The sequence below is a fragment of the Condylura cristata genome, unplaced genomic scaffold, assembly GCF_000260355.1.
Source record: "Condylura cristata isolate star-nosed mole 26May11 unplaced genomic scaffold, ConCri1.0 scaffold00013, whole genome shotgun sequence".
NCBI classification, from domain to species: Eukaryota; Metazoa; Chordata; class Mammalia; order Eulipotyphla; family Talpidae; genus Condylura; species Condylura cristata.
Window position 1 is genome coordinate 50,921,024 of NW_004567114.1, and position 23,666 is coordinate 50,944,689.

Here is a 23,666-nt window from a genome sequence, read left to right on the forward strand (position 1 = left end):
ATTAAGTATTCATTTACCATGTTATTTGATAGATAGAACTCAGATTCTGCCTAAAGAATTTTACTAAATACCTTAATGTATTAAATACCTTAATGTATATTTCACAGGAATGTTGCTTAGTTATTAGCAAGTGGAATTATCCTTAGATATTTTTTTTTTTTAAAGATTTATTTATTCATATAGAGCTGGGGTACAGGCCAGAGATGCGGAGGGTGAGAGGATTCACCAGAGATAGAGCCGGGAGTAGAACAGGCAGATCGACGAAGTACACTGCTGAGGGGAGCAGCGGGCGGGTCAGGAGAGGTCTGCCACGCCATATGGTCACCTCCGGGGCAGGCGGGAATCGAACTCATGCAGAAGTGGCTTTAGATTCTCAGTGCTGTGCTTTAACCCGCTGTGCCACCAGGGAGGGCCCCCTTAGATATTTTTTTAAGTGGCTTTGGAAGTTGGAAACATTTGGATTTTAAAATTGCCTCATTTATGTATTGAAACTGAAAATTATCAATAGCAGTGGAGATTAACATAATAAATAATATATTGACTAGACACAAATGGTATATTTACAAGATCAAAATTTTGTTACTAGATGACTCAATTGTTTAGAAATCTCAAATATTGTTTACTACATCTTTATTTCTTAAGTGGAAAGAGACATATTAGTTGAAAACATGAAAATCACAATTATTTTCTAGTATATTTTTGTACTTACCCATTTGAAGATCAATTGCTATATTCTAGTTTACCCTTCTGAAGAATTAGCTTCACTTAAGAGAAACAACTAATTATTTAAGCTTTCTTTTTAACTTCTGTGGAACCCATTCAATATTGCAAATACCTTATCTTTTTCTAGTGATTTCTAAAGTACTGTTTATCTTTTTCTGGATTATTTATGTAAATATATAAATGATTATTTTATAATTCTTGTATGTTTTAGAACTCACAAGTACATATGAAGAAGGAAACTAAGAATCACCTGTAACTAGCTACTATATAACTAATTACATTTATATAAAAACATGTATTAAAGGATTTGGCTGTGGGCTGATTTATAGCCCACACTTTTTACTTAATATCTTGTTCTTTTGCAATATTTTTCAGTAGTAGTATAATAATCTTTCAGTACACCCATTATTTATTCAACCATGACCCTACTAGGATGCACATTTTGATTATTTTTTTAACCTCGAACTCCTGGAAATTTAACCACTGGTCAAAAGGCTAAACATTTCAGTAATTTGAATTATGTAAGATAACATTGTTTCTTTGATAAAAGTACCATAGTAATATGTATATTTTTTTGGCCATTCTATGCAAATACTTTTCACTGTTGAGTACAGTTTCAAGAGAAGATCTAATTAGTGGGTGTCTAATGACACTCACTACCTACTTTACTTTTACTGTTAATATTTGAGAATGCCCTGAAACTGTTTGTGTGATAAAAGTTACTGACAGTCTCTCATCTTTCAAATAAAACAGGGACATCTTGAAAGCATTTTAGGTTATTGAGAAAAAAGACTCAGACTTACAAGTAGATTCTTTCCTTTGGAAATGAAAACTGTCAAAGGATATTTGTAGTGTTTCTGAAGTTGATTATTTCTACTCAGTTGGTGTATTTAGTTTTTTCAGAACAAGGATGATGAATATATGAATGCATTAATTAAAATGTAAACTTTTATATGGGAATGTGATAGTTTTTGGCTAAATTATTAGGTAAAGGACACCGGTGGGATGTGTATGTTTGTGTGTGTGTGTATATATATATAATAGTTCTAATGAAGCAATCAGTACTCCACCTACAATGGATCAGTTACTTCTTACTTTGTATACTAGCAGTGTATTCTATAGCTCTAATTTGGAATCCTTTTGTTGTATGAAGTCACTGTATTTTAGAGAGCTTTCAATCCAGTTTTTCTTGTCATGTCACTCTGAGTTTTAGTTTTCATAATCAAAAATTAGAGTGGGCATTTCTAGTTTTGCTGTTTTCTTATAGAAACTATGTATTTTAAGGATGTTTAGTTATTTTTTCCTGTACTTTATAACTGATCTCTATAGATTTATAAATTATAAAATGTAATTTATACCTGAATGTTTGTATTTCAACATAATCAATACTATTTGTTAGTTGTAAATTTATGTTACACTTTGTTTTTCTTATTTCTCTGCTTTGGTAGTTAGAAATACCACACTAGAATTTTACGCTTTTGTGGTTGTGAGTAGTAAAGGGACAATTTTTTTGGTGTTGTGTGTGTGTGTGTGTGTTTTTAAACAGAAATGTTCCTGTAACTGATTCAGCCACATTTCATTGTATTTTTTCCCCTCCTAGTTTAAAAAAAAAAAAAAAACAAATTGTAGAAGATTATGCTGCCTCTTCCCTTTTGCTCTTATCTTTTTCTTATAAGCAGTATCAAATCAGCTGTTACATACCAGGCAAGTTTTCAGGATGTTGCTTGTGCATATACACATTCACCAACCTGTTCTTTACACTTACTCTTACTCCCTTTGCTTTATTTCACTGACCTTTGCAACCTTAGAGCTATTCACAATTTTATTTTTCCATAAAAAGGTCTTTTTTAAAACTGTCTTGATAATTTTTCTAAATGCCTGTTTGAAGTTAATGCTATTTAAGGTTTTTTAGTTTATTTTTTGAGTTTTCAAAAGTAATTGCTCAAAATGTCTTACTTTTAGTAGTCAGTTATAAAAATAAGAATTGTTATTAGCTTTAAGTTGAGTGCAAAATCCTTAGGTCACATTTTTTTCTGAAATATTCAGTAAGTTGACAGACCAATACCTGATAACAGAATAGTTTTCAGGAAATTTTATGATTAGAGGATGTAAAAAGTGAATTTTCTTTTTAAATTATTAGTTATACTACATGAATTTTAAACAGTATTACAACTTGCAGATTTGACATATAAGCTTACATACTCATTTTAATCATGCGCAACCTCTTTTGAGGAAATTTAAGGTAGCACAATTAATTTAGTTTTAGATTTAGCATTTTACATACTATGTATGATCGTGTTGGGAAACTCAAAATATATTAGTAATTGGATTTCTATGTGCCTTTATGAAAATTTCTTTACTTTTTGCCACCTATAGCAATCAATAAGGGAAGTAAAAAACACTGCTCTTTATCCACTGTGTAGATTAAGACAGTGAGGCCTAGCAAGCCTGCAAGACTCTGGAGGTATCAAAAGTTTAACAGATATTACCTTAGATATTTTTGCTTGACTTTTTTTTTTTAAGATTTATTTATTTATGCTTACAGAACTCTGGGATACAGGCCAAAGGTGTGGTGGGTGAGAGGATTCGCCAGACACAGAGTGGGGAGCAGAACAGGCAGTTGACAAAGTACACTGCTGAGTGTAGCGGTGGGCGGGTCAGACAGGTCTGCCACACCATGTGGGTATGCTGGCCGGGGATTGAACTCATGCTGCAGTGGCTTCGGAGAGCTTCATAATGCTGTGCTTTAACCCGTTGTGCCACCTGGGAGAGCCCTGCTTCACTTTTTTTTTTTTAAGATTTATTTATTTATGTGTATAGAACTGGGATGCAGCCCAAAGGTGGCCGGGTAGGGTTGAGAGGATTCACCAAAGACAAATTCATCAAAGACAGACAGGGGGCAGAAGAGGCAAATTGAATGAAATACACTGCTGAGGGGAGCAGCAGGCAAGACAGAAATCTGCTGTGGCTAGCTTGGCGGTGCTGTGCTTTAACTTGTTGTACCACCTGGGAGAGCCCTGATTTTTTGCTTGACTTACCTTAGCATTTTGGTGTAACTTTTGTCATTAAATAGTGTTATATAAACTTACTAAATAGGGTCATATAAATTCCTAGTCATTATCTTGGTGCAAATGTTAATCTTTCTAATAATATGGTTGTTTTAAACTAAAGAAAAAAAGCATTTAACACTTAAAATAATTTAAAATACTTACACACTACTGCTTTTTAATGCTGTCTTTCTTCCACTTTACGATAAAGTACATTTTTTTTCCAGGCCACAAGTATTTACTAAAAGAATACGGATTTGTTAGCTGAAATAACAGACATACCCATCTTTAGCAGATGCACAACAGTTTAGTTTTCACTGTACCTGCTTGTCATAGCTTTTCTCTACTCTTAAAAAAAAAACCACTAAAAATATTCTTCAGTGGAATTTGAGTTTTGTTTTACAAATTTCAGTTGTAGAACAAATGGAAGAAGGTAATGAGATGCTGAACTGCTTGGGTGGGATGAGGGCAGAGGTGGGATTCTCTGAATGTTTTTATGGATTATTTGAGATGTATTTTGGAAGTATATTTGTTATATTGGGCTGAAATGCCTCTCCATTGGTGTAGTATCCCTTGCATGCAGAAGCAGTGTGACATAAGGTGCATGAATATTGTCATCAAAATGTTACTGAACTTTCCAGCTTGCACTTTGATGAGTAGTTTGCATGTAATTTGTTCATTTGCTTTTAGGATGCTGGCTGAATAATTTTTTTATTAGCTTTTTAATAAAGATGCAGTGATCTGTTTTTTATAAGATTTCTAATGTCAGTCCATTGAAGGCATTATCGGTTATGAAAAAAAATAACATTCAAATTTGTGATTCAGTAAAACAAAGCATCATTTAGCTATTGTTAATATTAAATGTTTAGAAATTTGTAAAACGGACATTTAGATTTTGAGTTGTGACTACTAAAACTGAGGCTGCACCTTTAAAGTATTTTGAATATATGCTTATTAGTACATTTTTATTATGATTATTGTAAAGCTGTAACAGTTTACTGCCAACACCTTGCATTGCCAACCGCTGATTTTTTTTCTTTTAATAATATGCTGCATGTAGATAAAGATGACCTCTCCCCAACTACTGAGGTTTGGGATGTAGACCAGGGACTAATAAGTAAACTGAAGGAACAGTACAAGAAGGAACGAAAGGGGAAGAAAGGGGTGAAGAGTAAGTGCAGATTCTATTATAATTTTTGTTTGCCAATCTCTGAGAGAAAAAATTCAATACTGGTGTGTGTGTGTGCATGGGTGTATGCGTGTGCGTGTGTGCATGCATAAATTTTTGTTCCTAAAAGAAGCAGCTAACTTGAAACTTTATTGTGTAATTGAAATTTATTTGAATATGATTTAGTGTTACTGAGTGCAAAACCATTTCAAATATGTGGGTGTGAATAAAGGAAAAATTTTTGAGCTTTAAAAAGTTTGTAAAGAAAAAAAAAAGTTTGTAAAGAATATTGTCTTTGTGAGAAAGAATAAATTTCCCTTTTATAGGGTGTAACCAGTTCATATAAGAAACATTACTTAAGTTTAGAAATCCTGAAATACAGTGGATAGGGAAACCCTTTCCATGGTTTCTACTTTCTGACCTTCTGTAGACAACAGCAGCAGCAAGACAATCTCTGGAGTAATATTTTCTTGTCTACTCTGGAGAGAAGTGTCGGAAGAAAAAGGTAGTAATGACAGCAGTGTTTGTTTAATGAATAGCTAGCTGAGTGTCTTTTGGTGTTAGGATGTATGTTTTCACTCCCACTCTGTCTGAATGTATTTTTCACTATGTTGTATCCTGACCAAGGACTATAGAAATATAAATCCAGCTATATAACATCTCAAAGTAACTCATTTCTTTTTTGTTAAAAACAAGTTCATGGGGGAAAAAAAACATCTCAAAGTAACTCATTTCTTTTTTGTTAAAAACAAGTTCATGGGGGAAAAAAAACACTCTTTAGACCTATTACTATTAAAGAAATTTGAAAATTTATGTTGGGGAAACTTTATTTTAAACTGGTCTTTAATTCCTGCTCTTCTGCTTTGACTATATCAAGATTAAAAAAAAAAAAACAGTGGATGACAAGGGCATACACCATATAGGCATCCTTTCATATTCTTTTTTTTGTGTGACAAATACACTAGTTTAATAGGATTTAATGGGAAAGGGTTTAAGTTCCTTTTCAGAAAAGAATTTTTTTTGGTTTATCATGGAGACTAAAATTTCTTTGGGGGGGGATTTTATCTGTTAAGTAATTGGTTTTATAGCTTTAAGCTAACTTAAGTAATTGCATGTGAATAAAAAGACAAACTAACCTCACAAGTTTGAGACTAAATTTTTTTTTTTTACAGTAAATTTTTTATTGTATTTTAGCGCACTTAATCCTGGGCAGGGACTATTAAGCTCTAATATCACCCACGTATCTAATTCATGTATATGCAAGCTGTAAAAGTACTTTTGCAGGATTAACTATTTTAATAAAGACAAAATGATCTTAGAGTTTTAGGCTTTTATGTCTTTTAAAAAAAATAAAATAATTGATGAGTAGCAAAATGATAGAAACTCACAAATATCAGTAACTGTTGAATGTAAGTGTTCTGAATATTCTCAGAAAATATTTTAATTTAGATTGCTTATTTATAAATTGACTTAACTGCGAGGTTCTTTTTAAGAAAAAGTTAGATTGTGTTGTTGTTTCTAATGTAAAGTAGAAACACTAAACGTCTTTCCCAATAGAATATGATTAAAATCAACTTACGGTTTTTTAGTTGTTTTTCTAAAACACATTTTTTACTTTAAAATGTACCTGTTTCATTAAGAAATATTAACAGATAAACTTACAGTGAAATTTTAGAGCCCATAAAATTAATTTTTATAGGACCATACTATGTAGTTTTATTATTTGTCTGCCTGATATTTCCTAATTTATAGGAAATATCAGTTCATATCAATAGTGCTCTGCTATATAACTTTTTTTTTTTTTTAAATTAGCTATCCTGTTTTCAAACAAATATTGGAGAACCTAATATGTCACCAGCAAAAGGGAGGGAACCGCTCTGATCAAATCAGGAATGGAAATTCTAGATACATTACTTGAAGTTTTTATTTTAAGACTATTTTATTATCTAGATGGGTACTGTATTAATCAGCTAACCCCTTTTTATTTGATTTTGTGTCTACATTATTTAAAAATGAACTTTATATAAACATAAGAATAACATATACTGTTTTTAAAACAGTATAAGTAAAATGGAAGTATATAAAGAAAAAGTAGTCCTTTCATCTATGCAGTCCTATCATCTAGGGATTAATATTTACCATGTATGAGTTCTAAAACTCAATTGTGTTTATTTGCCAGTAATTGCTAAGCTTTTCGTAATTGGGCAGAGGGTAGAGGAAGTCCTTCATTAAACTTTCGTAAAAATCTTCATCTGGTGATAATTTTCTTTAGTTTTTTATTTTATCTTTATTTTTTAAAGTTCCAGTAAAGACATCTATACTAATAATTAAAAATCATGAGTGTGTATAACTTGAACACACTGAAATAAGTAAGAAGCATCTGACATATGGGACATTTAATTTAGAGTACAGGGAGGATCAAAAAATCTTATAAGACTGCCTTTAATTATGTATGTTTTGAACATACAGTTCAAATTGTGGATTATAACATTTTCCTTTGATAGATATGATTATTTCTATAGTTTTTTGTTAAATTTATGTTCCTTTTATACTTACAAAATTGAGCCTCATTAGGAAGTTTAGATTATTTCATGTCCTTCAAAAGATGTATAAGCTTACTCCATTTTAACGTTCACATTCTAAGAATGTGTTTTGCTTAAAAGTATGCTTAAAAGTTTTGGTTCGGCCCTCCCTGGTGGCGCAGCGGGTTAAAGCGCAGCACTGAGAATCTGAAGCCACTTCCGCACGAGTTCGATTCCGCCTGCCGCCTGCCCCGGAGGAGACCACATGGCGAGCCAGACCTCTCCTGGCCCGCCCGCTGCTTCCCTCAGCAATGTACTTCGTCAATCTGCCTGTTCTGCTCCCCACTCTGTCTCTGGAGAAGCCTCTCACCGCCCCTGAGCCTCTGGCCTGTACCCCAGTTCTGTATGAATAAATAAATAAGTTAAAAAAAAAAAAAGTTTTGGTTCTTAGTTGATAAATTTGTCTTTTTAAAATTTTTCCATATTCATATATAGAATATAATTTTCTATTCCCCCATCTTTCTTTACTGATGTAATGGAATTGCTCCACATCATTACCAATACATTGGAAAATGGAAGTTTTAATTCTCTGTATTTGTTTTAATATAAATTTTAAATATTTCCCAGATCATTTTCTTGTTTTCTTTAAGTTTCATGTTAGTATTTGTTATTCCAGTTCACTGATGACAAACTGTCACTAAGAAATTTAATAATTTTGTCAAGGTGTGACTTCAGTTCACATTTATTTCACATATTAAGAAGTTTTTGTTTTGTAGCAATAATTTCTACAAGGCTTTTAGAAACATATTGATATACATTATAAAATATCTGTGATGATTAAACTGCTTTTACTTAGGAAAATAATAAATTTTATGTGCCCATAAAAATGGTTTAATCTTCTCTATTATGCCTTAAATTAAAGACAAAAACATGATACTCTTTTCAGAAAAAAATGTTACTTATTTTCTGTTCCTGGCTTTAATATCATACTTTCATAAAAGATCTTTCTGTTCTTCAGATCTCACTTCCACAGCCCACTCAGAAATCAATTTAGATATTTTGGTGAGAGTCTGGAAATTAGCATACTCTTTTTATACTTTGTAGTTAATTGCTTGTTTATTTGTAATATTGTAATGTCACTTGTTTTGACAGTTGTCATGTGAAAGCTTCATTTTAATTAGAATTATAGAAAATGGAAAAGATCTAGCAAACTTAACTATATTCTTATTCTAAAGTAAAATTATTTTTTCCACATATTTTGCTATCAGTAGATTTGCTTCAGAATACAAAGTTAATAACAAAGGGGAAGCACATTTGAGAAAGGGAAAACATTACAAAGTACTTTAACTATAGTAATGGAATATACAGAAAAGTGAATTTGATATGTCACAAATAGGTGTTTTTGTGAGTATAAAAACTTCATCATTTCATAGCTTGACTTATATATGGCATAATCAGTGTGTGTGTGTGTGTTTATATTCATTGTGCTGTAGATGATTTGGAGGGTTAAGCATTGGTATAGGCTTGCTATTTATGTGCAAGAGATAGGGGTGTTGTGTTTTTTAATTCATGGTAATTAAAAGTTTTTCTATAAAGCTTAGAAAATATTTCTCCTATAGATTCCAGCAATAATTGAGTTTTTTATTGAATTAAAGCTTGCTTAGTTTTCAGTTTTACCCTAGTATGCTATACAGTATTACATATGACAAGTCTGTTATACTAACAGTACCATTATAGTTTTTTCATTATTGCTAATCAGATTTTAATTTCCTGCTTGAAATTGTGCATTGTTGTAATTTGTGTTTACAGTGTTGGCTAGGTTTAAAAAGAAAATTGATGTTTTAAATTTGTAGTTGAAAGATTTGTAGTTGACAGATTTGTAGTTGAAAGATAGGACCTAGACAATAATATGTCTAGTTGTGGTACCTGCTTTCCTCTCAAGAAACAGAAATTAAAGCAAAAATGTTCCATCTTTCTCACTTGGTATATGCTTAAGATTGTTTGCTTTAATATGCAACAAAAGGTGGTAACAATTACATAATTTTGGATTCTCACTTTGAACAGCAGCGTTTATTGATGTCTCCGTTTTTCCTTTCTGTATCTCCTAGTGCTTGTGTGTAGGAAGATGAAGACACCACATCATCTATAATGACAAATCTTTTTTTGTTATATTTGACATTAGCTGTCATGTGATTAAAGATAATATTTCATTAAGTCAAGCTTTATGGTACTTAAAATTATGAGAGTAAGGAAAGGTCAACAAAGGTTTTACAGAAGAGTAGAACTGGTTTGGAGGAACAGGTAGGGATTCATTGACTGAGATGAATGTTAGAGTATGGGTGTGTGTGTGTGTATGTTATCCTTATCTTTCTGAGGAATTGTTTGTGGGCAAATATGTCACAATATTATGGGAAGAAAAAACTTTGGTGAACACTGACATTATAGGGAAGCCACCTTGACTAAAATATTTGGGAGATTTGCATTCTGCAGGATTGAAAGATAAGATTGGAAAGAAAAAAAGATGATGAAGTAAATACAAGGTTAAATACAAGATTTTAGCTAACTTGATCCAAAGAATGCTGAAATATTGCTTGTGGTGTCAAGAGTAAGGGATGATACAATAAATGTGAATTTTTTTTTAAAATTAATTTAGCAGTAGTATTCAACTTTGAAAGTAAATGGAGCTTGGAGTTAGGAAAGCAATTCGGAATCTAGTGCAGTAACTTAATAAGAATGAACATTTTGATTAAAATAAAGTCAGTAGAGATTAATATGAAGGATACTTTAAAAGAGAATTCTTTTAAAAATAGCTTCCCTTTCTCTTATTTTATAAATTGAAGAGGAATTAAGATGTGCAGAATTTTAAGAACAGAAACTAAATCATGGTAGTGACACAAAGAGATCTTTTTTTGTTAGAAATAACGTTTTCTTTCAGGTTGATGTTGAATTTAACAATGGTTAGACATTGAGTTTGTAATTTTTGTGTACTAGAGTTTTTTGGTTTGTTTGTTTTTTTTTTTTACAGTTACTTTAATGTCAAGTAGAAAAACCATTAGATAATACCAGATTTCTTTGTTACAATTATGTTAGAAAATTTAGACTACTTGATATTGCATATTTCCATCCGTAAGTAGAGTTGCTTACACATTTCTATATAGTAATGTAATGTAAAATAGAATTAATGTAAAATAGAATTAATAGACATAAGACTTTACCTCTTTCCTTTTATTCTTATAACCTCATTTTGTAAGCATTGTTAGATATACAGAATGTTCCATTAGACTTACTAATATTCAGATATCAATATTTAGATAATTTCTGTAGTAACACAATTAGTTCATTAGTATTAACTTTAATATATAAAGGTCTTAATGGATGATCTTTGATTTGCCTATTTTGTTTTTTCCTTACAGTGATGAGAAGGCATTTTCTTATGTCTTTTCAAATTATTTTTTCCTGATTTTTAAAAATGTTTTTAAGATTTCTTTATGCACACAGAACTGGGGTACAAGCCAGAGGTGCGGGGGTGGAAGGATTCATCAGGGACAAAGTAGGGAGTAGAACAAGCAGAGAATGATTTTAAGGTCTGCTAGCATGTGAAGCAAGTAACTATCAAGTGAACCTGATGCTGGCATTAATTTATAGGGGTCAACAGGAGAAAACTGATATAATAGATGATCTGGGAGATGACTAGTTGTCCCACATCCCTTCAGCAATCTTTAATGAGTCTATGTCACTCTCTACTGGAATGATTGATCGTGAAGGTACAAGAGCAGAGGACAAAATATAGCTACCATGTTTATTTACATTGCAGAAAACGTTAATTTCAGATGATATCTCCTTAATACTGTAATTTGTTACCTTTTTTATTAGAAGAAGTTGTATAATAAGAGCTCTTATTAGGAGATAAAACTAAGCACCAGATACTGAGCTTAGAACTTTACATATGTATTTACAGATAAATTATCTCTCACAACATTAGTATCTTACCTAATTTATTATTAGGCAACATTGTTCTTCTTGGGCCCACATATGTACTACAATTTGGTAATGAATTTTCTAAAATTTGTTTAAATTGATATGTCTAGAAAATGAAGGTATGCTTAGGTACTTTTTCCAAATTGATTTCAATAGATATATAAACTTGGCTAATTTTTAATTCTAGCCCCTTTTTAAATATTTATTTATGCATATAGAACTGGGATACAGGCCAGAGGCGCAGGGAGGTGAGAGGATTCACCAGAGACTGAGTGGGGAGCACAATAGACCAAGTGATGAAGTACACTGTTGAGGGGAGCAGCAGGCTCTGCAATGCCATGTTGGTTACCCCTTAGGCTGGGTATCGAACTTGTGCTGCAGTGGCTGTAATAGCTTCATAGTGCTGTGCCTTAAAACCATTGCACCACCAGGAGGGCCCCCTAGATCTATTTAATTATAGTTTGGTAAGCAGTAAGACCATAGTCTTACCAAAGACTGTTAGATATATTTGATGTATGTGAGAAAAATTTATTACTTAGAAATTTGGCAAATAGATTGAATTTCTTTGATGTTTTTATTTTAATTTTGGGGTTGGTTTTGCTCTTCCAGTTGTACACATGTTCCTTTCACCCTCCACCAAAATGTTTCTCCTTTTATTGTATAAAGGAATTTGATGCCACATCAAAAATTTTAACATACCTTGCTTTCTTTTAATAGTTGTCTACTAGCACCTTTTCTTTACATTTGTAACTGAGTTTGCATTTGCTCCTTACAGTCATTTCTGCATGTATTTATCCCTCACCATATCTGTAAGAAAAGTTGAGGGAGGAATAAAGAATATCACTGAAATTAATAAAACCCAAACAAGATTTACAAAAGCATGACTAGCAATGGGATATCTTGATTTTTTCATACTCTTTTCCATCGTTGAGGTATTTTTCTGTTATACTTTAGGAAGTAGTTTGTAAAGTGTATGTTCCAACTCATTGTTTCATTTTATTTATTTATTAATGGTTTAGCCTCTTTATCTTTTGGTCTGTTTTATCAAGTAAAACTATGGGATAGCTTCATTGCTAAAAATTTTGTAGTTAATTGTTCATTTAAACTGCATGTTTTACAGTTTAAGATGAAGTGTTATTAGCAGAAATATAGGGACCCTTATAAATGCTTCAGAGAGATGACAAAGAAACAAAATGATAAAGAGAAAAAGCGATTTATGCCTCACTCTACACAGAGCTCCATTTTAGAGCTCTACTTTAGAGCTCTGTGTGTATGTGTGCGCGCGCGCGCGCGTGTGTGTGCTTGAATGGTGGGAAGAGGAGGAGGAACAAGCTTCAGTAAGCACCATCTTCACTATACATCTCACTGGGTAAATCTTGTTAGTATTAGTTATTTAAAAGAAAGTTCAACTTTGACTTAGAGCAAAGAAAGAAACATTAAATTTAAAAATCTCTTACTTTTTAGTGTCATATTCATGCTGTTTTGTTGAAGTCCATGTCATACTTCATTTTTACAAAGAAAATGTTCTCAAGGACGGACAGAAACTGGCATTGCAAGTTTTCAGTAAAAGCTTAAGATGTTCTCTGTTAATAATGGAATAATGAATGATTTTTTGGACTTGTTCTTTAGATTTGATAAAATTGAAGAAAAAGGAGAGTTTGATATTTGAGCTACAAGTTTCCTTAGTCATTAATGTCCATAAAAAGGAAAACTAGTTATAAAGTAAGCAAATAGATTGTTAAAAGATTACATTTTGTAGGCCCAAAGATTTCTATAAAGGGAAATAATAATAGTATTCTTAAATTGTTGATAAATTCTTTAGATTGTCTAGTAATGTTTATTACATGGTAAACATTAATTTGATGATAATTTCCGTCATTAAAACTGCTTTTAAATTTGTTTTCTTTGAATTGCTGCTATTTTTACTGTTTATATAGTCACATGCAGGTAATTTTATTACTATAAATAAAGTAAACTAATAGAATAGAAATTAACTCTACAGGGAGTAACAAGAGCAAATAAATTAGTTCTTTACTGTTGTTATTCTGTGCCCCCATGTTACATGATTTATTATGGGAAATAGTAAATATAACTTAAGAGATTTTTTTCACATAGCTATATATGTAAATTAATGCAGTTGTGTGGGATAGCTTGCTCTATATGTTTTTATAGTGATAGGAAGAAAAATGTGTTTAGAAACTTTTTGTTTAAACATTTAATCTTAAACTCCAATAAAACTATGTAATTTTGCACAACACTTCCTTCATATACCCCTAAATTGATCAGAGACCAGTCAGAAATATCTCCAGAAGAGTATATAATGGAAAATAATTTACTGTTATGTTAAAGTTACCTTTATCAAGATTGTGTGTTGCTTATTTGTATCATTATGAATTGAAGTAATTTTCTTCTAATTTGTTGTATAAATTCTGAGTACTAAGAATTATTTGAGTAAATATTTTTTATAATTGTGCTTAAACATAATTTTAAACTGTTAGTTATGTAGTTCTTGGTTGCTTCTGTATTAGTTATCTCCATACTAGATCTTGGTAGCAAGCATCAGTGCTACAGATTGTTCAGGCTTTAAGTAAGTACAATCACTGAAAGATCAAATACTAGTATTCATCTCTTTTTTAATTTTCAGTCAGATTTACTCTAGCTCAGTTGCTAACTCACTGCTTCCTTTTAGAATTCTTAAGCTGAGTCAATTTATGTAACTTATCTAATTAAGACCTTCTAAATAGCAAATTTTACTTTATTTTTTCATGATTTATTTATTTATGCATACAAGAACTGGGATTCAGGCCAGAGGTGTGGGGGTTGAGAGGATCCACCAGAGACAGAGTGGGGAGCAGAACAGGTGGATGTACTGAAAAACACTGCTAAGGGGAGTAGCTGGCAGGTCAGAAGAGGCTGTCATGCCACATGTGTCACTCCCTGGTGGTGTATAGAACACTTGACCTGCTGTAGTGGCTGTTATAGCTTCAGAGTACTGTTTTAACCTGTTGATCACCAAGGTAGGGCCCGGAAATTTTATTTTTACAAGAATATTTATTTAGAAGAAATTGACATGTACCTTTTCATAGTAACTTTCAGTCTATCAGTGATGACTGACAGTTTCATTACATTTGCTGCATTTCTTATAGTCATCAAATATAAATCATCTTTTTTACGGGAGTTTTTCAGAATTAACCATCTTGATGTTTTACGTATTTCCCTTTTAAACTTGCTCATGATTTTAAATGTTTTTATCTGTTGAGTTAGTTTCGTATTACAGTGATTTGTGTGTTTTCTCCTTGCATCTGAAATTTTACTTTCGAAGCATGTTTCTAAACTGCTATCACTGTTGCAGCAAAATATTTATGCAGCAATATAGTTATTCAAATATGGCAGTGTTTACATAAAGTATTTTTAGAGAAAAACACATTTTAGGTAACAATTGGAACAGCTGATATTAACAAGAACAGCTGGAATAACGCACATGATATACATAAGAAAACCAACTAAAATGAAGCTTTCACCTAAGTTTAGTTTGAAATTGGGAATAGCACTAATAATTCTGAACAGAAATTTAAAATTCTAATCAGTAAATATAGATTATTTTAATTTAGAGCTATAATGGTAAATAAGAAAAAAATCATAGTGAAAGCTTGAAAACTAAGCAGACTGAAAACAACTTACAGTTGAATGCTAATACTAATTTTTATCAGGAACTAAAGTACCTAGCACTTATCAGCAAATATGACTTTTAAAGCTAAAGGACTTAAACTTTATAGTTTTTAAAATACAGTATGAGCTATTTGAGGTTAATTGTAGAGGCTCGTTCACAAAAATAGCTGAAACCAATGATTAATACCTTTACACAAACTAAGTCCTATTCATTTCTAATTTGTAAACTATATGTTATATCAAAAGTTATAAATCAAAGTGATTTAAATAAACCTTTTGTGTTCCACCTCTTACTGTAGAATGTAGTTTTTAAAAATGTAGTTTAGGCACATTTGATTTGTGGATGATTTTGTTGCAATTTGTAAGTGAACAAAGCAACACTTGTTTATTACTACTCCTTTAATAGGTTTTTTTTGAGTGGAAGAAATATGGAGGGAAGTGGGAAAATAGAAATAAATTATAACGGAATATTATAACTGTTAAGTGCTTACATTTCCCCCACAATATTGTCTTGTACTGTATGATTTTTCAGCATTTAAGAAGCGGTTTTGTTCTTTATAGCTGAACCAATAACGTTTCCATCTGGAGGAGGCAAGTCATTTATTATGGGTTCTGATGATGTTTTGTTAAGTGTACTGGGCCTTGGAGACCTTGCAGACTTGACGGTAACAAATGATGCAGACTATAGTTATGATGTAAGTGCAGTTTTATTTTTAATTTTTTAATGATTTAATAGAAGGCTCCTTGTTTTTTGGAAACACTTATAAAACAGAATTAATATCAAGGTGCATGGAAAAGATCAGTTTAAGTGTGTCAGTATATTGATTTGAAGTGACATAGTCTTTCATAAGTACTTTCTTTGTGGTTTATATACGTTTTCCTTAAGTATTATGGTGGATTAGCTGGGAGTTTGGGATGATTATTACCTTAAATTCCTGGTGATTAAAGTCTATCTTGAGTAGTCATCTCTTTTTATCTACTACTATCTACTCAAACTGAGCCATATTGGTGTTAGCAAGAAAAATCTGGACAACCTGAGTCTCTTATTTGCCTCAGAGTACTACTTAAAAAATACATTTTTAATGATACTGTTAAAGGTAACTTGCCATTTCCTGAGTCTCAGTCCTTCATTTGAGCATGGGGAGAGGGGACGGAAGAAGGGATTAGAAGGCAGTATTAGAGGTAAAACAAGTTTTAAATTAAATATTTTGTAGACTGTCTTTATTTAGATTTTTATATTAATGTTTTTCAGCATTTTAAAAGTTTTATTAAAAAACCTCCTTTTCTGCATTTTATACTTACATTAGTATGATTTTTAGAAATACCAACCTTGATGGACTGGATTATTCTCATTAATATGTTTAATGTTTATAAGTAACTAAATTCTAGTAATCTACTTTAATCTACTAAATCTACTTTAGATGTGGCTTCATAGCCTATCTTTACAGATGGAGAATGAAGGTAAAAGATAAACCTTTTACTGATACCACCATTAATGAAAGTATTCCTCAAGGTTCTTTTTTTTTTTTTTCTTCACATATTTGGAAGGTATCTTACTTTGCTGCCTTTAAAATTTTCATGTGCTATTTTCTAAATAACTACTATTTTTAATATTGTTCTCTTGAATTTTTGATAGTACTTTATTTGTTTTCATTTAAATCTTGCAGCATGGTAGTTTCTTAGTTGTTTTCATAGGATAGTTAATAGGAATTTGGGTTTAGCCTGATGATTAGGTAAAACAGATTAAGGAACTCTGTGATCTAGGTATTTGAATTGAAAGCTAATAAAATGGTTCTTTTTAGTTCCTATTAAGTGGTAAAGATTTTTATAGTTTTTAGGGTACATTAAATTTCCACTGGGATGGTTAGCAAAGCAGTTTTAAATGTATGTTTTAAACACACCAAAACAAGCAAGCAAAAACTCCATAGGCCTGTCAGTTTACTGTTTTTATCCCTAAATATTACGCTCCTTTCTTTTTAGTTGCCTGCCAATAAAGATGCCTTTAGAAAGACATGGAACCCGAAGTATACACTACGTAGTCATTTTGATGGAGTACGGGCATTAGCTTTTCATCCTGTAGAACCTGTGCTGGTTACTGCCTCGGAGGACCACACTCTTAAACTTTGGAACTTGCAAAAAACAGTTCCTGCCAAAAAGCAAGTATTTTAATGTTAACCTGTATTTTCTCCTCTCCACATTTGTTAATAAATAATTATTCTTTATGGCTATGTTCTTTGCACTCCTTTGACCTTACTTAGTGACTCTTAAATATCAACCAATGATTTATGGTTATTTAATTGCCTTCTTCTCCCCTGCCCTTTTTGTTCCCCTTTTAGGAGTGCCTCTTTAGATGTAGAGCCTATCTACACATTTAGGGCCCACATGTAAGTTTCACTGAATTAGTTTTTAATTAGCTATCATAGCTGTTTATAACTACTATTTATTTGCAAACCTTTTAATTTTCTCATAATGTTTGTTTTATATTAAAAAAGACATTTTAGTTGAATGTTCTCATTAATAATTGTATTAGAAATAATCACTGCTGTTCAAGTTTATAAGTTTACCTTAAATAGTGTTTAGATACTTAATAAATTCAGAGCTTGGGAGAGTGGGTTTCTTCTTAGAATTTATGAGTTATTTCCTCCCTTTTTTCTCTATTAGTGGCCCTGTTCTATCATTAGCTATTAGTTCTAATGGAGAACAATGTTTTAGTGGTGGTATTGATGCAACAATCCAGTGGTGGAATATGCCTAGTCCTAACGTGGATCCATATGACACATATGGTAAGTAAAGGTTTAAAATGTACCTTTTTAAGTGAATGGGAAAAACATGTAATGGAAAAAATATGAGTACCTGTACATACATACATTTTTATTTGCATAACTGTCATTGGACACTTGGGTTGTTTACTGTGTTGGCCTTTGTAATGCTGCAATGAGCATAAGTCTGTGTTCACCTGCATTGTCTCAGGATTTTATACCCCAACCCCTCATCAATACTTGTTTCTGGTCTTACTGTTCAGGCTATTCTCTTTGTATGAGGTTGGATCTCATTGTGATTTATAAAGCTGATTTTAAAAAAGTTTATGTTCCTTATAAGATACTGTGAAAAACACAGAAAATATTGGATGGGATATAAAAGTAGCCCTGATTCCACTATTTAGAGATAGCCACTGTGTAACTTGGTTTTGTTCTTAGGACCACTAGATATTTCCTTATATGTAATCTTTATTACTTTACTACATGGTTAAGTTATCTCTATATACTAAAATTTTCTTTAACATTCTGTTGTTTGTTTCTTACCAGAGCCAAATATTCTAGCTGGCACTTTAGTTGCTCATACAGATGCTGTCTGGGGTCTTGCATACAGTGGCATAAAAAATCAGTTACTGTCTTGTTCAGCAGATGGCACTGTTAGGTTGTGGAATCCACAAGAAAAATTGCCATGTATTTGCACTTACAATGGAAACAAAGGTAAGTAACTTTTTCTTCTCTGCAAAGAGCTTGTTTCATTCATGTTTTTAATTTGACTACTCCAAGAAATACATTGTAGAATTCTGTAAAGCTGTGATAAACTTTTATTGCAGGTTATTTTTAATAAACAAGTATATCCTGTAACACATGTCCTATTTTAAAAATTCTTCCTTTCAAAGAAGACTTGAGTCAGTTTACCTTTTGACATTTACACAAACATGCACACACATACATATGTACTGATAATTTTTTAAGGTTTTTTTTTTTTTTTTAAGATATATTTATTCATTCATACAGAACTGGGATACAAGCCAGAGGTGCAGTTGCAGTGAGAAGCTTCACCAGAAACAGAGTAGGGAGCAGGACAGGCAGGTTGCCAAGTACACCGCTGAGGGGAGCAGCAGGAGAGGTCTGCCATGCCATGCCATCTGGGTCACCTCCAGGGGCAGGGGATCGAACTTGCACTGAAGTGGCTGTGGCCAGCTTGCTGTGCTGCATCCTAACCCGTTGTGCCACTAGGAAGGACCCTTTTTAGGTTATTTTTAAAAATCAAATGGTTATTTTTAAAAATCAAATCTTTTTACTAAGAAGTGTGTATGTGTGTGTGTGTGTTGTTATATGCCTCTGAAGAAGTATGAACCTGTGCCTCTGAATCATATACAGTGCTTAATTCAGTGCTCCCTTGTAAAAAAAAATTTAAGAGTTTTGTTTAAAAACATTTTAGGTGTGGCCCTCCCTGGTGGCGCAGCGGGTTAAAGCACTGCACTGAGAAGCTAAAGCCACTTCTGCATGAGTTCGATTCCCGCCTGCCCCGGAGGAGACCACATGGCGTGGCAGACCTCTCCTGACCCGCCCGCTGCTCTCCTCAGCAGTGTACTTCATTGATCTGCCTGTTCTGCTCCCCACTCTGTCTTGGGTGAAGCCTCTCACTGCCCCTGAGCCTCTGGCCTGTACCCCAGTTCTGGATGTACAAATAAATAAAATCTTTAAAAAAAAAAAAAAAACATTTTAGGTGAATAGTATACTTACTTCTGTTGACTTTCTTTGACCCATTAGTGATACTAATTTTTCAGTTACCCAAGCTTTTGAGGTAAAAGTTAATTTGGATTCTTATCTTGTTTTATCCAGGTAATTGCTTGACCTTAGATTTTACCTAGTTATACATTGATCTGGTCAGTTGAATTTAATGTGTTAACAAGAGAAATTGTTGTTCAGGCCACTTTAATTAAAAAAAAAAATACTGCATCAGTGTTTTTCATCATTAAACTTTTTATTAGACCCAGAAATTTTACTTGTTTTATTTACATGATAGGGTTTATTTTAGGTCTCAGACAAGCAAATAGTCTCCCAAGATTTTCTCTTCCTAAGAAGAAAATGCATTGGAGAACAAACAATTTTTGCACATAACTGCTCTCGGAGATCTTTATTTTTCTTTCTTTCTTTTTTTTTTTTTAAAGCTCTATTATTTTTTCATTCATATAAGATCTGGGATACAGACCTGAGGTGTCGGGGGTGAGAGGATTCACTACAGACAAGGGTGGGGGGAGCAAAACAGGTAATCTACTGAAATATACTGCTGAAGCCTAGACAGGAAGCTGCACCATGTGGATTAGCTCCCTGGCCTAGGATTGAGCTCATGGCTCATGGTGCAGTGACTGGCTATACCTTCATAGTGCAGACACTTAACCCCTGCTCCACCAGGAAGGCCCTCTATTTAGAATGTTAAGAGAAACTTTTAAATGAAGAATTACATAATACTCATCATCCTAGCACATTTGCTTTCTTTCACATTATTAACATTTCAAGAATATTTGAGTTTCTTTGTCTTAGAAAAAACAGAGGTCTAAAATTTCTTTTGTATTTATACTGTATTTCTGGGCTTCTTTCAGAGCATGGAATACCAACTTCAGTTGACTTTATAGGCTGTGATCCAGCTCATATGGTGACCTCTTTCAACACTGGTAATACAGTCATTTATGATTTAGAAACATCTCAGTCGTTGATGATATTTTCGTCACAGATAGATTCTGGTAAGTTTTCTTGGCTTGGGGAGAAACCCACAAAAAAGGATTATTATACAATAAAAGGGTAGACTCTTTTAGCTAATTTTCATGTTTTGACCATTCGATTTTAGAATTGAGAAATTAGAGATTCCGTTTCAGTGTTTTTATTGTTCTTCATTTTAAAAATTATGAATGTTTTTGCAAGACTACTTCACAGTAATTTACGAACCTTTATCAGAAGTAAATACTCATCTTTTTTTCTTAGGTTTTCAGTCTTATTAATGGCTCTAAATTCATTAACGATGAAAAGTGATGTTCTAATTCTGTCACACCTTCCTCTTTTATTAACTAGAGTATTTCTGTAAAATGGAATACCCCTAATAACCCTTTATCAATAATTTGGTTACCTTGGAGTCAGTGGTTGATTGTAAAGGAAAGACCATATAAATGATTTATTACTCTGACACTCTTAGCTATCCCCAATTTTACTTAACAGTTGTCAAAAATAAAGAGTTGATTCCTTAACATTTCTAAATGTGACCAGAGTCTTTGGGGGATTGTTTTGGTATCATCAGAATATCTTTTGGATATAAATATGTTTGACATATTTTAAGTCATGGCAGATATTATTTTTATTGTTGCTCAGATTGTTTCATTTTGGGCCTATTGGAGCTTATTAATCCAGGTTGATTCCTAAGTGCTTTTGACATAACTTTGTCACTGATGATCTTCTAGGTTCATCTTACTTACTTTATGCTCATATCTCAGCCATAATTTCTTTCTTTTTTTTTTTTTTTTAAAGATTTGTTTATGCATACAAAACTGGGATACAAGCCAGAGTTGCAGGGGTGGTGAGAGGGTTCACCAGAGACAGAGTGGGGAGCACAACAGGAAGATTGACGAAGTACACAGCTGAGGGGAGCAGCAGGCGAGACAGGAGAGGTCTGCTGCGCAATGTGGGTCACCTCCGGGTTGGGGGATCAAATTCACACTGAAGCAGCTACTTCTAGCTTGCAGTGCTGCAGCCTAACCTGCTGCGCCACTGGAGCCATAATTTCTTTTAGTGAAAATGCCATTTAGAGATTATGATTGTAAGGTTCTAGGCTATTGGCTTGATTCAATGGCTTTCTTGGCTCTTGAGTTGGTTGTCACTTAGGATTTTTTTTCAGAGAAGAGCTAGAAATTTTTAAAAATACAAAAGTGATAAAGTCATATATAAATGTATCCAGTTAAAAATTCAAGTTTAGGGCCCTCCCTGGTGGCGCAGCGGGTTAAAGCACTGCACTGAGAATCTAAAGCCGCTTCTGCATGAGTTCGATTCCCGCCTGCCCCGGAGGTGACCACATGGCGTGGCAGACCTCTCCTGACCCGCCCACTGCTCCCCTCAGCAGTGTACTTCGTCGATCTGCCTGTTCTGCTCCCCACTCTGTCTCTGGTGAAGCCTCTTACCGCCCCTGAGCCTCTGGCCTGTACCCCAGTTCTGTATGCACAAATAAATAAATCTTTAAAAAAAAAAAAATTCAAGTTTATCTCATGGATTTTTATATCTCTGCTTCATTTTAATCATGCTAATCAGCAAAGTTATCGTTTGCTTTTTCCCATGGCACACATAGCAGTCATTCCCAGAATGACCAAGATGACCTCTAGTTTAATTTCTGATAATAGTTTGTACTTAGTATACATTCTATGAGAGATGAACAGTTTAATTACTGTGCTGTAAAGTCATTTGAAATAGTTCATTTTAGGGTGTTTTCATCATCAGTTGGATTTGTAGTTGATTTGTTAAATTTGCTTCTACTCTCTTGACTGATTATTTAAAAAGGCATTTTATAATTTTGTAGAAACATTTAAATGGTTCTTTGATAATATTTTGCTCAGCTATTTTCCTGATGTCTCCTCACTCTTATTCCCTTCCCCCTTTTACATAGGTAACTGTGTACATGGTTTGGATATTGTTTTATTTTGTTTTTAATATGTTTAAAGTTCAATTAAGAGCTCTCTTTACATGTGGAAGGGTTTATTGTAGGTCTAATGTTTTTTCATTTGTTTACATTGCTTTTTATTTTACCTCATCTCTAATAAAAATTTAAGAGCTTGATAACAAAGAAAATGTCTCATTTCTAGTGAACATTAATTCTAATTCTTTGGGCTCTTTTGTCAGTGTTACTAGGTTTGAGACCATTCCTTTTAAACATCGAGTTTAGCTATGAATTTTTCATTAAGTGCTTATAATTCTTTTATGGGGTAGTTTACTAGAGGTAGTGATTATTGTGGGTCTTCTAAGAATTCCAAATTACATTTACCGACATTTGGTATTAAATTATTTCTTATTTTTTCTAAACTGGAGCATAGGATCATCATCATCACAGAATATAAGAACTGAAATATGTTTAAAGTTCTGTCTCTAGTGTGTTAGTATTAGTTCTGAGACATTTTGTGTAAAAGCTATCTATTTCCTATTTTTGGTGAGTCTAAAAGGCTAGACCTCTAATTAAACATGTGAAATTTAGTGTACTTTTCTTTTCAGGTTTACAATCCAGTAATCATATTAACAGAGTAGTAAGTCATCCCACACTTCCTGTTACAATAACTGCTCATGAAGATAGACACATCAAGTTTTTTGACAATAAAACGGGTAAGTAGATTTTTATTTTCAGTGATATTAATAATTTTTAAATTTAAAATGATTAAAAATGCTATTTTCTATAGTGACTTCAGCTTCAGAAATGCCAAGTTAAACCATTTAAACACAGATTTTTATTTTAATATAGTACACTTAGATGTATATTGAGCATTATCCTTAAGTATGCCTTGCCTTTTATTTCAGTATGTCATGTTACTTAAAGAAATCCTCATTTGAAAGTCTTTCCTTCATATTCGCTTTTGAGTTAGTGTGGCATGAGAGGTATTTTTCATGTGTTTAGCATTTCAAATATGTTCTTAAAATTATTTGCCTGTGGATGAAATGATGATGTAAAAACTGTTATCCTCTTCCATGTATTTCTTGTTGTAAAGAAATTTATATTTAAGTTAAATCAAATTTAAGTTTGGCCATAGGATTTTCTCTCTTTTTTTTTTTTTTT

The 23,666-nt window shown here is 32.6% G+C and overlaps 1 protein-coding gene across 1 annotated transcript in view; it reads left to right on the forward strand.

The window, feature by feature from the left end:
• The window catches only part of STRN3 (striatin, calmodulin binding protein 3), a 77,289-nt gene that overhangs the window by 46,974 nt on the left and 6,649 nt on the right, over window positions 1–23,666 (forward strand). Inside the window, exons 8-14 of the mRNA XM_004681959.2 lie at window positions 15,669–15,802; window positions 17,088–17,263; window positions 17,444–17,491; window positions 17,769–17,890; window positions 18,413–18,580; window positions 20,470–20,610; window positions 23,111–23,218. Of these exons, the coding sequence (XP_004682016.1) occupies window positions 15,669–15,802; window positions 17,088–17,263; window positions 17,444–17,491; window positions 17,769–17,890; window positions 18,413–18,580; window positions 20,470–20,610; window positions 23,111–23,218 (897 nt within the window). The remainder of the gene's footprint in view (window positions 1–15,668; window positions 15,803–17,087; window positions 17,264–17,443; window positions 17,492–17,768; window positions 17,891–18,412; window positions 18,581–20,469; window positions 20,611–23,110; window positions 23,219–23,666) is intronic.